Raw genomic sequence first — 13,834 nt, 5'->3', positions numbered from 1 at the left:
TCCTTCTGGTTTTCAAGTTTTTAGGTTTGATATGGTAGGATACAGTGTCGGACTGAGGCATGAAGGGCCCACTGGGGAAATGGTTGGGGGGCCATGTGTAGGGGTGTGGCCAGCCACTACATAGGCTTGGCTAACCATTAGAGAGTTCATGGTCTGGGCCCCTTCATAAATATACTTAGTAAACACTGCTAGTGCATGCATGATAAAGTACCAGATTAATAACAGGAATGCACTGTAGAAAATACACCATAGACTTGTGTAGTATTTTAACATATGTATAATGTATAATTCAAGTGCACAGTCTGGAACCTAGGGGCAAATTTATTAAGCCTGGTGAAGTGATAAAGTCACCTCCTAACTGTCATTTTCCAAACCCAGCCTGTGACATGGAAGTTAGAAGTTGACTGGCTGGTGCTTTATCACCTTCCACTTTATTACTTCACCAGGCTTAATAAATCTGCCCCCTAATTCCTAAAGGAGGAGTTGGTCCCCTTCGGCAGTGGGGCCCACTGGGAGTTTACCCTGTAAACCTATGGGCCAGTCCAACCCTGATAGGATACAAAACGCTACCACTGTTTGTACTGTGATATTTCAGTAAACCAGGAAGTATGACATCACTTGCAATTTTGCACCTGGTCTGCCACATGTGACTAATCCATATGGAGCTCAACATAACGTATATCTTTAAAAAGGAAGTAAAGTTAAAATATATAATTTTGACATAAAAGGATAATTTCCTCAGATGTCAGCAAAGCTATATTTAAGTAGAAAAGTTTTTACTGCATCTAGGAAATTGAAATCAGGGCCCTCATTCCGAGTCGTTCGCTCGGTAATTTTCTTCGCATCGCAGCGTTTTTCTGCTTAGTACGCATGCGCAATGTTCGCACTGCGACTGTGCCAAGTAATTTTGCTATGAAGATAGTTTTTTTACTCACGGCTTTTTCTTCGCTCCGGCGAACGTAATGTGATTGACAGGAAATGGGTGTTACTGGGCGGAAACACGGCGTTTTATGGGCGTGTGGGAAAAAACGCTACCGTTTCTGGGAAAAACGCGGGAGTGGCTGGAGAAACGGGGGAGTGTCTGGGCGAACGCTGGGAGTGTTTGTGACGTCAAACCAGGAACGACAAGCACTGAACTGATCGCAGATGCCGAGTAAGTGTGAAGCTACTCTGAAACTGCTAAGAAGTTTGTAATCGCAATATTGCGAATACATCGTTCGCAATTTTAAGAAGCTAAGATTCACTCCCAGTAGGCGGCGGCTTAGCGTGTGTAACTCTGCTAAAATCGCCTTGCGAGCGAACAACTCGGAATGAGGACCCAGGATCTCAGGGCTGCAATTGCAAAAAGATTATTAGGTACAATTAAAAAAGTAAAACCTATAAGGAACACAACAGGGGCAGATGTATTAAGCCTGGAGACGGCATAGGGAAGTGAAAAACTAGTGTTAAGTGCAAGGTGATAAACGCACCAGCCAATCGGCACCTAACTGTTAATTTACATATTGGAGCTGATTGGCTGGTGTGTTTATCACATTGAACTTTTCACTGGTTTATCATTTCCTTATGCTGTCTCCAGGTTAATACAACTGCTCCATTGTAGGATGCAATTAAACAATCTTTATGTTGAATGAGAACGCTGAACACTATTATATTTTGTTGTCCATCTCATATACCAAGTCAATGCTCAATAGTAGTTCAAACCTGCCAAATGTCCCAATTTGGATGGGTCATCTTTGTTCCTCCGGAGATTAAAGTGGGATTTAGAAGTATCACATGCCACTGGTGAGCATGAGAAATAATGGGAGATTGGAGGGAAGAGGAGAGGGGAAATGGAGCAGAGTAATGCTTCAAAGGCAGTAATCATGCAACTGGCAATGTGGCACGCATTCCTCATTTAATCTATTTGTCTACAAATAGATGATTAACTGTTCACTATTTCTGTGCATCAGTTTTAATGAAATATCCATAATAGAAAGTTGGTGAACTAAGTACATACAATATATCCCACGTGGCTCGTGGAATTGTGGAGAGATTATTTCTAGACACCAGCCACCCACGACTGGAAACAACATTTGTGCTTAGTTATCTTTTTATATTTATGGATTTATAATGTTAATGCGTTCTCAATACAACAAAAATCATTACATTTTAGTTACTTACTGTGACTATTGTGTAGTGGTTGGGAAAGGTCTTCGTGGGGTACACTGATCTCATATACTTTGAATGTGTTCCACATGTTTCTACAGTGATTAAGCATACATTTACTATATACATATTTACTTTGCATTAAAATATTTGATATATTCTTAAAAAATAAATTAAATACAGTGTTACATGTATAAAACATTCAGAGCTACTTTAAAAGTTATTCTACATATTCTGTAAAGTAGGGCACCATATATTACTTCATTCAGGCTCATACAGTATTTGTCAGCTATTGTATTGAAAAGCATAAAAAGCATCAATAACTTTGTAAAGAGTTTTGACTCTGGAAAGTACAGTATGTTTGTCATTTTGGAAATGCCTGCAGCTGTAACAAACCATAAATCACCTGGATTTTCCCATGCTGTGTGTGAACAATTGCAGACTAAACCTTGTTGTCTCACTGCAACTAGCAGACTTCCTCAGTTGAACTTGATGTCCTTTCCCTTTCTCTCATGTGAATGTGAGATTAGTGACTAATAAGGTAAAGCCCAGAGGCTGAAGCAGAATACAAGCCAATGTAAAGTCACAAGCAGCCCAAGGGCTCCGAATGGTGAGCGGTAGTTAAGGGGGGTATACACGGGAGAGATGTGTGCGGAGCGAACCGCTCAGCACACATCTCTCCCGCCGCTCAGCACAGCGCAATGTGTTCTAAGCGATGTGGGGGAGGACGTGGGCCGCTCACTTCACCCAGCGGGTGAAGTGAGCGACCCGCTAGATTGGCCTGCATGCAGGCTCAATCTAGCAGCAGCGATAGCGATGTGCGGGGCCGCGCATCGCTATCGCTGAGGGGGCTACACACGAGTCAGATTGCTTAGATTTTAAGCATGGATCTCTCCGTGAGTACCCCCCTTTAGAAATAAGCTGGATACAGTAAACTGGTCAATAAACAGGTACAAAGGGATGGTAAGTACAGGATTAATCAGTACACCGGTAAACAGCCATGACTGCAAAATGAGTAGCAAAGGGTAGAGAACATGGGTAAAAAAAAGGCGAACAGCGCACTGTGTGTAAAAATAATTAATAAGGATAAAACGGTATCGCATAAAATTTTATGAAACAATATTCACAAAACATAAAACACTGCCCACAATTGCACACAGAAATTACTGTGCCCCCTTGGCACCTCACCACTTCAACTCTTGGACTGTACATGAGGATACGTTGATATATGGAGAGACCACCAAGGGACTGCACGCAGCTGCAGAGAACCTCAATCCCCTGGTACTCCACTACTTCACCTCTTGAATTATAATACAGGTCACTAACATGGTAACTAAACCATCTTTTACAAATCAGGACCCTCATTCATCATCTTACTGCCACATGGGTGTTATAAATGCATTTGAGTGACATATCAATACAGGTCATATATTAAACATTTTATATTCTTCCAGCACAGGTTATACAGTGATGATTGATATAGTAAGTTTATATGCAAATTGTGTGCAGTTCTTTCTGGTTTGTGAATATTATGTTTCATTCAGTTTTACATGATCTCATACCATTTCATCATTAATAATTATTTAAAACACTTTGCGCAGTTCCCCCTTTTTTTTTTTACACATTTATGTCTTTGAGACATTTATTGGGTGACTACCCCAATTTCATATTTATATATTTTTATATTCATTATTTACAATATTTTTATTGAATATATTAAGGGTGTCACACCACGGTGACTATATTGGCAGTGACAACTCCTTTTCATATATTCCTGAATAGTAAGATTACAGCCAGAAGCACAAACTCCTAAAGGAGCTTACAGGAGACTAGGGCCCCAATATATTAAGCTTTAACAAGAGATAAAGTGGAGATGGATAAAGAGTGATAAATGTGATAAATTATAAATATATTAAGCTTTAACAAGAGATAGTTAAAGTGTGATAAATGTGTTATCTCTTGTTAAGGGTTAACACATTTGGTCCTGGGTTACATAGCTATTCAAAGGGTGATGTCAAGAGAACTGTTGCAGCTGAATAAGTGCCATATAGTGGTGGGCTAGAAGAAGGCGCTGTCCAATAGCTGATGTAACGCAGTCAGTACAGTGACCTGTTAAGATATCAGCTTTGCTATTTTTAAACCCTAGATATGTGCTCAGTGACAATACGTACTTCAAAATTCTATCAGCTTCTGTATACACTGGTTATACACCAAAAACATAGGCATCTATAGGATGACTCAATAAGGAACCCTTTAGGCTCGAAATGTGTCTGACAGTGAGCTGAGAGTAGACATTGGAGGCAGCTACAAACCAACAAAGGAGAAGGAAAGGAGAGGCTTCCAGGGCCTCCACCTTTACCATTCTGCCACCCTAACACCATATCTCTAGTATGAGTCTGCACTCTCCATGTTCCGTACACTAAACATATGAGACATCAATCTAAAAAGAGTGTCAAAACTCCTTTTAAGGAAAGTATTGTTTCATTATCTTAGAAAAAAAGAGAAGACTATAGCATTATAGTTAGAAAAGTACATCTGGCCTGTCAGAGACAATAATTTAGCTGCGTGTACAAATTCCAGGTAACTGTGACAAGTAAGGACTGTAACTGGATGATAAATATGACTATTTTTCCTTCACTCAGAGAGACCACAAATTAGCAGTATTCTTCTTCAATGGACTCTACTTTGGCACACTTCATCAAGTCTTGGCATACTCCATCTAGCTTTGGTAGTTGAACATTGGTTAAGTTAGTCAAAATGGGTGTTTTGGCAGAAATCTAAGAATCATCCCACACATATCACTGTCTTGTTCTACAAAAGGAAAAACTCTGGCAAGGGTTTCTCAGTCAAAAAAATGATAGGAAAATATGTACAGTGTTTAATAAACTGTAGGTATTAATGACAGTCACAAGGGAATTAGGTATATGCAAAATTTGTATAGCAGAGGAACCATGACTTCATAATTAATAATAAATGCTTCCATAAATCTGTAATTCTGATTATTTGTATTATGACATGCTCTGCAGCTTTGTAAGGGCAGGCAAACTCTTGCAACAATGTATGGTTTCACTTGCTCCACTTGGGCAACATTATGGTGACAGATTATTCTACAACATACAGTATGATGTGAGTCAGAGTCCAGAGGCTGGAGCAAATCATATGCTTAGGTAGATTCACAAATAAACTAGGAGCACAGAATGGATTTGGAACACTGGTCAGCATGACAAGATTAAGTGCCACATGGGCCTGGGGCTAAAAATGCTCAAGGCCTATTCTGAGAAGAGCAGGAGCTTTTATCAGTGCTGTGTGGGTGTGGCCAGAACCATGTGGTATCTACACTTTACAATATCAGTGCCAAAGTCTCCCTAAATACATAAAAATATACAAATTGCAAAATTTAGTTAAAAAAAAGTAAAAAATAGTAATACAATCCTAATATTTATGATTTATGGCCAAATGGCACAATAATCTGTCAAAAAAGAAGTGGAGAAGACTGGATTTAAATAGGGAGTGAGAAAGTGGATCTGAAGAACTAGAAGAGCTGTACACCAGTGATAATGAACTGGACATGCAGCCAGGAGTAGGACAGTGGTCCTCAAACTGTGTGCACCCTGGGGTGCCTCAGGACACTTGCAGGGGTGCCCTAGATTGGTGGTCCAAGACCAATTCAAATTATTTATGGTCAATGTAATAGGCAAAACCAGTGCTGGTGGCTGCCAATCATACAATATGTGGACAAACAGAAGAAAATTTTGTCCCTCACCACACAACTGAACCTAAAGACGACATATAAATACAATTTACTTTAATTTAATTTCATATTTGATTCTAAATTCCTCAATAAGAAACTTTTGGGATAGGGGCACCATGAAAAATATTCTGACGCTCTAGGGTGCTGTGATTCAAAAAAGTTTGGGAACCACTGGAGTGGGAGCTATCCAACAGCAAACGTAGTATAGCTGTGGCCTCTGAGATTGAATTCTTTTAGTTCTAGATCTGACCTGATCTATTCTGTAAAAATATATATTATATATATATATATATATATATATATATAGATTGTTCTTTGTATACCAGATCCAAATTCTTCCTTTTATATCCATTGTAATAATTAGTACACTAATCCGTCACGTACAGTGAGCAAAAATGTACACTAACAACATACCACTTTTCACTTTATCATTAGATAGATCACAAATTTAACCTACAGTATTTTGAGCCTAGAAACATATTTATCTGAAGTTAATTATGTGTAAGCAAGGCATATAGATGAATACAATGGCCAGGATGTAATGAAGTCCAAGTTCGGCGGTCGTGCGGGATGACAGTCAAACACTGATTTTTTAAGGAGCAATTACTTACAAAGCATAGTTTAGCCTTGTAAATGATTACCCCTTTACAAAAAACGTCCAAGTTCAACCGGCATCCAGCACAGCCGCCGAACTCGGACTTCATTACATCCCGGCCAATAAATCACATAAACTGTAATATTTATTTATTTTTCAGTCTACTGTTTTGAAACTCCTACATCTGATACAATTTCTAGAACAGCAAATTGTAGATTGGTTTCTTTTGTTATGGCTACATTTGTTTGAGATAGTGGCCAGTGTCCAAGTCTCTCCATTATTGTTTAGACAAATAATAAAAAATGCACCTAAAATGACTTGATTTACTTAATGACTAAAAATTTGAGGAAACAAACTGACTTTTCCACTGAATCATTTAAAATATATTTTGATGCAATTTCATTACCCTTCTTCACATTGCCCCTGTCACATGTAACCATGCCCGTAATAACAGAAACACACAAGTGATACATTCACTGCCTTCCACATTATCATCCCACTCATTTCCTGGAGTCCTCTGCACTGCTAAGAACACTCAGGTGACCTGACTACAGATGTGTATCTAGTCTAGATGTCTCATAAATGTATAAACCGACCTACAGGAGATTAATAAAAAAAAAAAAAAACATCCTCTAAACTTTCTCCTAAGAAAAAAAAAATACATGGGGGTATCCAATTGGCCACAGTAAATTACTAATTGGTTCGCCAGGGGTTATCCAATTAGCCCTGATGTGGCACGCTCCTCCCCCTGATGTCAGCATTTATCGAGGATTATGCATAGTCCCCAATAAGTGCCCCCTAGACCTGCAATAAGTGTCACAAAAGTACATTGGTCTGCGGCTTTTCACGGGACATATGTATTTTTGCGTAAAAGAATTGTGTTTTTTCTGGGACCTAATTGGATAGGGCAATAAAAAAATGTGAAAACACCCATTTTTCATGCCAGCAGCGCTGTTGCGGGTAATTGGATACCCCCATAGAAAACAAAGTATCATGCCTCGAGTTGTCTACAAATAACTGGTATCAGTTTATTGTGGCAAACATGTATCACTGCATTGCTAATTTGCTATAGTCATCCTGATTCTTCCAACAATGGCCCTCATTCCGAGTTGTTCGCTTGCTAGCTACTTTTAGCAGAAATGCATACGCAAAGCCACCGCCCTCTGGGAGTGTATTTTAGCATAGCAGAATTGCTAACGAAAGATTAGCAATTCTGCTAATATTAGCAGAATTGCTAACGAAAGCAATTTCCTTGCAGTTTCTGAGTAGCTCCAGACCTACTCCTAGATTGCAATCACCTCAGTTCGTTTAGCTCCTGGTTTGAAGTCACAAACACGCCCAGCGTCCGAACAGCCACTCCTCCGTTTCTCCAGACACTCCTGCGTTTTTACCTGGCACGCCTGCGTTTTTTAGCACACTCCCTGAAAACGGCCAGTTTCCGCCCAGAAACTCCCACTTTCTGTCAATCAGCAGAGCGATTGAAAAGCTTAGTTCGCCTGTGAGTAAAATAGCATAGTTTTGTGTAAATTTGCTTAGCGCGTGCACCCTGAGATGCATACGCATGCGCAGAACTGCCGGATTTTAGCCTATTAGCAATTCTGCTAAAATTAGCAGCGAGCGAACAACTCGGAATGAGGGCCAATGCAAGGTCTAATAACATGAAGCACAAACAATTAGCAATTTTTATTACATTTTACCCTTCCAAAGACAATAAAAATATGCAGAGAAAATACTCACGCAATTGTTTTATGTTTGGCATTAAGTCACCCCAGGTCTGTAAGTACTCTGCTCGAAATCCATCCAGTGAAAAGAGGATGACTGGTGGTAGATCAAATCTATGTAGAAATATCACAAAAACATACAGTTGTCATATTTGTATTTAATAAAAATTACTCATTTGTCCACCCTCTCACACCCTCCTCCACAGTGTCAAACAGCCTCAAATTGCAGAGGGGGATGTGGGATTAACCACAGAGGCATGAGAATAAGAGATACCCAGAGTTACCTCCAGGGCTCTGGTGATGGGTTGGTGCTATAATGCATGGGTGGTAGTGCAGCTGAATAAAAAGAAAAATATAAATACACTTCAAACAAATAATATATATATATATATATATATATATATATATACACACACACACACACACACACACACACACACACACACACACACACACACACACACACACACACAGGTTGAGTATCCCATATCCAAAATGCTTGAGACCAGAGGTATTTTGGATATCGGAGTTTTCCGTATTTTGGAATAATTGCATACTATAATGAGATATCATGGTGATGGGACCCAAGTCTAAGCACAGAAGGCATTTATGTAGCATATACACCTTAAACACACAGCCTGAAGGTAAAGGCCAATATTTTTAATAACTTTGTGCATTAAACAAAGTTTGTGCACATTGAGCCATCAGAATACAAAGGTTTCACTATCTCAGTCTCACTCAAAAAAAATCAGTATTTCGGAATATTCATTATTTTGGAATATTTGTATATGGCATACTCAACCTGTATATATAAATGTGGTCATTTCTCACTTTCCCTCAACTCTATATTGCCTTACTCAGTTTATATTGGACAGCTCACTCTACATAAGCCCACCTTACTTTTCAGTGTTTTTCCGTTCTCTCTCTCTTTAACAAGCTGTGTTTCTTTATCCTGCTTGTTTTGATGGGTCAATTCAGGCCGCTTACACTTTGGGTGTCTGAGAAAGGATTGCATAGCCACGAAAAAAGAAAAAAACTCTTTCTTGGGGCAGATTTATATGTTGATGTCAAGATTTGTGAGACATGTTTAAAGTAAACATAACTTTTAATATTTACCTTTAAAATATTAAGTAGGCAAATAAATAGTCAGAAATCATGACCATAGACAATAAATACATTTATTATGTCATCTAAAATGACTGATAAATGCAGAAAATAAGAATAAAATAAATATGATAAAAAAAAAAAGTATTTGCATTTGTTCTCATTTTCATTCAACTGTATGGACTGTACCCCCAAAAGTACATGAGTTGTTTCACACAGAACACCATCCAGGCAAAGGAATCTGTATTACGTTTGTGTTGAACCACTACAGAGTGAAAGTGCTAAGTGGTTTAGTGCTCACATCTTATATCGGGTTCAAGAGGCAAGTTAGTACTCCCAAGTGGGTCTAGGTTTATGATCTTCTAAATTGTTGTAAAATTAAATCGTTTCTATGCTAACAGGTGTGTTAGCTGTGACTAAACACTGAACCACCTCATCAAATTGCTGCTATCTGAACTATTTTCCCTGGCTCTGTTAATATTATGCGTGTAATGTATCTATAATGGGTACAGGCCCCTAGGTCCAGAAAGACCCACACCTCCTACCCTGGATCATATCAATTGTATGAGGAGTGGCCAGATTGTGTGCTGATATTTTACATTTTCTTCTGTATACAGTATCAGTATTTTGTCTTTTGTAAATTATGTGGTTCTCTGACTTGTAAGAGTGGCTGCATAATTGTTATTTGCACCTAGGAAACTTATCCCTTTTCACATTTCATTATTTTGAGATCCTGTTTCCTGCAATAATCTGACTTCAATTACCTGTTTACTACTCTAGATAACTGCAACTAATTGCAAAACATTATCTGCATAACTTATTATCACTTGTGTCGCTTCAGCAAATATACTACAGTTCAGGGGTGAATTCAGAGCCGGCTCTAACCAATATGATGCCCTAGGCAAGATTTTGGCTGGTGCCCCCTAGCACCACCATTAGTTCTGTCTCTGACCCTGCACCCATTTCCCAGCACCATCACCCCTCACCCATAGCAGTATTAATTTTGGTGTTCCTACCAAACAGTGTGCACATTCGGCGCACAGCCCAAAAAGGGGTATATTCTTGCTTAGAAGAGGCATGGCCACACAAAAGTACCCCCAATTCAAATTATGCCACACAGTAGTGCAACTTTATTCACATTTTATCATGCGATAGTGTCCCTAATTCACATTACATCACACAGTAGTACCACTTTACCTAATAAACGTTACTCCTCACAGTAATGCCTCTTATTCACATTACACCTAACCATATTGCTCTTTATTCACATTAGACCACACAGTAGTGCCCTTTCTATACATTACGCCACACAGTAGAGCACCTTATGCACATAATGCCACACATTAGTAATGCATTTATACACATAGGGGTATATTCAATTGAAGTCGAAAACTGCAGTCTGCCGAAAAGATGGCAGTTTTCGACTTTTTAAGGTCAAATCCTGATTCGACCTATTCAATATTTTGCAAAATTTTTCGACAAGTTGATAAATTCGACTTGTCGAAAAGCACGTGGATTGGCGAAATAGCTGCCGATCCACATGTTGATGTCGAAAACGGGGCCAAATCCGACAGGTTTTGGCCCCCTTTTCAACCATCTCAATCCGACATCAAAATGATGTCGGAAGAGATGCGGACCTGGAGGAGGGGGGGCGCAGGGAGACGGGGGGACAGGCGGCGGGCATACAGGGAGATCAGCGCTACAGTAGCGCTGCCGCTGGATGTCACTCAGCTGCCCGACCTCACGGCAGCTTCCACCCGGCTCCAGCACGCTGCTGGAGCCGGGTGTAAGCTGCCGTGAGGTCGGGCGGCTGAGTGACATTCTGCTGCAGCGCCACTCCGTAGTGCTGATCTCCCTGTATGCCCGCCGGCTGGCCCCCCGCGGCTGGCCCCCCTTCTCCTCCTCTGCCTCCCATCTTAATTCGACTTGAAGAAGTTGCGTGTGTGTGTGTGTGTGTCGGCCTTTGTGAATACTAATGAATGTTACTTCGTTTCAATCACTGCAAGTGTTTAACAGCATTATTTACCAGAACACACAGTAAGCTTATTGGGAATCATGACAATAGTCTCCACAAAGACATAACACAAAACTATGTTTAGCATAAACATTACCATGTGCTAGGTATAATTCAGTAAATTAAATATTGAGATTACATTTAATGACTGATTTACATTTGAAAAATGAACATTCAGATGTTTTGCCTTAAGGACTTTTAACGTTTAATAATCAGGTTTATATCCCACACTATCCACATTAAGAAAGGCTTGAAAAGCAAATTACTGTCTATTACACCTACCAGAAAGAATAATAGCCATAAAAATGAGTGTCTACTGTATCATGAGAGAGGACTACTACTAATATTAATGAAAATGTAACATACAGCAAGGAACATGTAAAATAGGAAAGATGATGATGATGATGATGATGATGACGACATAACGTGTCCATGCTCTATAAGGGTGTTTACTTACTGTCCATGCTCTATATTATACTGCACTAATGCTTATAAACCTTCCCTTACCCTTCAGGACACTGGAGAGTTGTACTGCTGTCACATGTGCCTTCTGCCCAGGGAACTTCTCCTACAAACCAAACACATTAATTAAATGCATTATGAAACAAGGAAATAACAACAAAGTCACTCACTGCTGGCTTCTGTGACCGGGGATGCAGCATCATATCATTTGCATGACCACCTGACATCTGAGTAACCCTCAGGTTACTCATGATGTCTGGAGAATTTGTGCTGTTGTAACCGGTGAAGCTGTGTCTAAGGATGCAGCTACTGCCTTCAGCATGCCCAGAAAACTAGGCCAACACACCCCGTTGTCTGGAACACTGGATGTGTCTGCCCCATCACTACCCCCAAATGACATTAGCATGTCAATCAGCATTTGGGGCAAGTGACATCACAGGTATACTCACACTGCTGATATCATTGTAATGCATTAACATGGTGAATTCAGTATGGGCACAAGATGTCACGATCCAGGTAATTCCTTATCAATATTTACCTTCCAAATGCCTCCTGAGACTGTCCCAGTGTTCCAAGCCTGGATTCCATCTGCACTGTCTGCATGCAGCACGCTGCATCTCATTGTCTCAAATCTCTTCACTGTGATTCTGGCAGCTTCATGGTTAAAGCTCACATGCAAGTTACAAACAGTCTTTCCCTCCAAGTTCAAACATGGGCGCAGCCATGTTTGTTTTCATCACATGTTACTTTTCAGCCAATCAGCTGCACTCTGGTTTCTACCTAATTACCCAGCAGCTGCACTCTAGACTCTGCTTAATCAGCCAGCCAATCCCTGTTTCCCAGCTGGTATAAATATCTTGTTCCTGGGCTGGAAAGAGGGTCAGTGCTTCAATTGTCTTCAGTGATCCCAGTGTGTAGTCCTCCCATGGACTTTCTCTGCAGTGCAGCCTGACTCTGCAGTGTCTCATCATTGCATCCTGTGACTGGCAGTTACCGACACCAGCTTCCAGCAGTGCTCTGCCCTGCCAGTGACCATCGGTGTTCCGCCATCGATCCCCAGTAACCATCGGTGTTCCGCCATCGATTTCAAGTCACCATCGGTGTTCCAACATCGATCCCAAGTCTCCATCGGTGTTTCGCCATCGATCCCAAGTCACCATCGGTGTTCCGCCATCGATCCCAAGTCACCATCGGTGTTCCGCCATCGATCCCAAAGTAACCATCGGTGTTCCGTCATAGATTCCAAGTCACCATCGGTGTTCCGTCATCGATCCCAAGTATTTCTCTGAACTGTGATTCCTGTTACCTGTACCAAGACATCAGTATTCCTCTGAACTGTGTTTAATAAACCTTTGAACTTTCCTTCGTTGTCTTGGTCACGCCTTCGGGCATTTGTTCTAAAGGTTCCCTGCATGTCTAAGAACCCTGTACTGCCTCCCAGGTACACACATACCTCAGCCCCTACAACTGAGGCTTCCCCCTGGTCAGCACCAGCCCTCAGTTGTGACAGTAAGCACTGACCTCATGGATCCGGCCGGAGACCAGGTCCAAGCGACCAGGCCGATGCAAGAACTTGCAGCCCGCCTTGAACGTCAGGAGGCTGCACGGGGCCATGTGATTCTCTGTCTCCAGGACCTCTCCTCTTGGCTGGATGGAATTCAAGTAACCCTCCGTGGTTCAGGGGCGTCCAGTGTGCCGACTGCAGTACCTTTGGTGGTATCCCCACCCACCACTCCTGTTTCTGCTCCTTGTCTCCATTTACAGACACCTGCCAAGTTTGATGGTTCCCCAAAAGCCTGTTGGGGTTTCCTAAATCAGTGTGAGATATATTTCGAGTTACAGCCTGGCAGTTTCCCAACTGACCGCACAAAGGTTGCTTACATCATCTCCCTCCTCAGTGGCTCCGCCCTCGATTGGGCATCACCTCTGTGGGAGAAGTCTGATGCCCTGCTCTCTTCATATGCAGACTTCGTGGCAACCTTCAGGTGCATCTTTGATGAACCAGGTCGTGTGACCTCAGCCTCCTCTGATATCCTCCGGCT

General features: G+C 41.0%; 1 protein-coding gene across 2 annotated transcripts in view; it reads right to left on the bottom strand.

The window, feature by feature from the left end:
- The window catches only part of ENPP3 (ectonucleotide pyrophosphatase/phosphodiesterase 3), a 352,328-nt gene that overhangs the window by 221,998 nt on the left and 116,496 nt on the right, over positions 1-13,834 (bottom strand). For both annotated transcript variants that reach the window (XM_063917307.1, XM_063917306.1), the window contains exons 5-7: positions 11,838-11,898; positions 8,229-8,326; positions 2,161-2,240 (exon numbers count right to left, since the gene is read on the bottom strand). In XM_063917307.1, coding sequence (XP_063773377.1) covers positions 2,161-2,240; positions 8,229-8,326; positions 11,838-11,898 — 239 coding nt within the window. The remainder of the gene's footprint in view (positions 1-2,160; positions 2,241-8,228; positions 8,327-11,837; positions 11,899-13,834) is intronic.

The sequence above is a fragment of the Pseudophryne corroboree genome, chromosome 4 (assembly GCF_028390025.1).
Source record: "Pseudophryne corroboree isolate aPseCor3 chromosome 4, aPseCor3.hap2, whole genome shotgun sequence".
Classification (NCBI taxonomy): domain Eukaryota; kingdom Metazoa; phylum Chordata; class Amphibia; order Anura; family Myobatrachidae; genus Pseudophryne; species Pseudophryne corroboree.
This window is presented reverse-complemented; position numbering and strand designations above follow the sequence as displayed.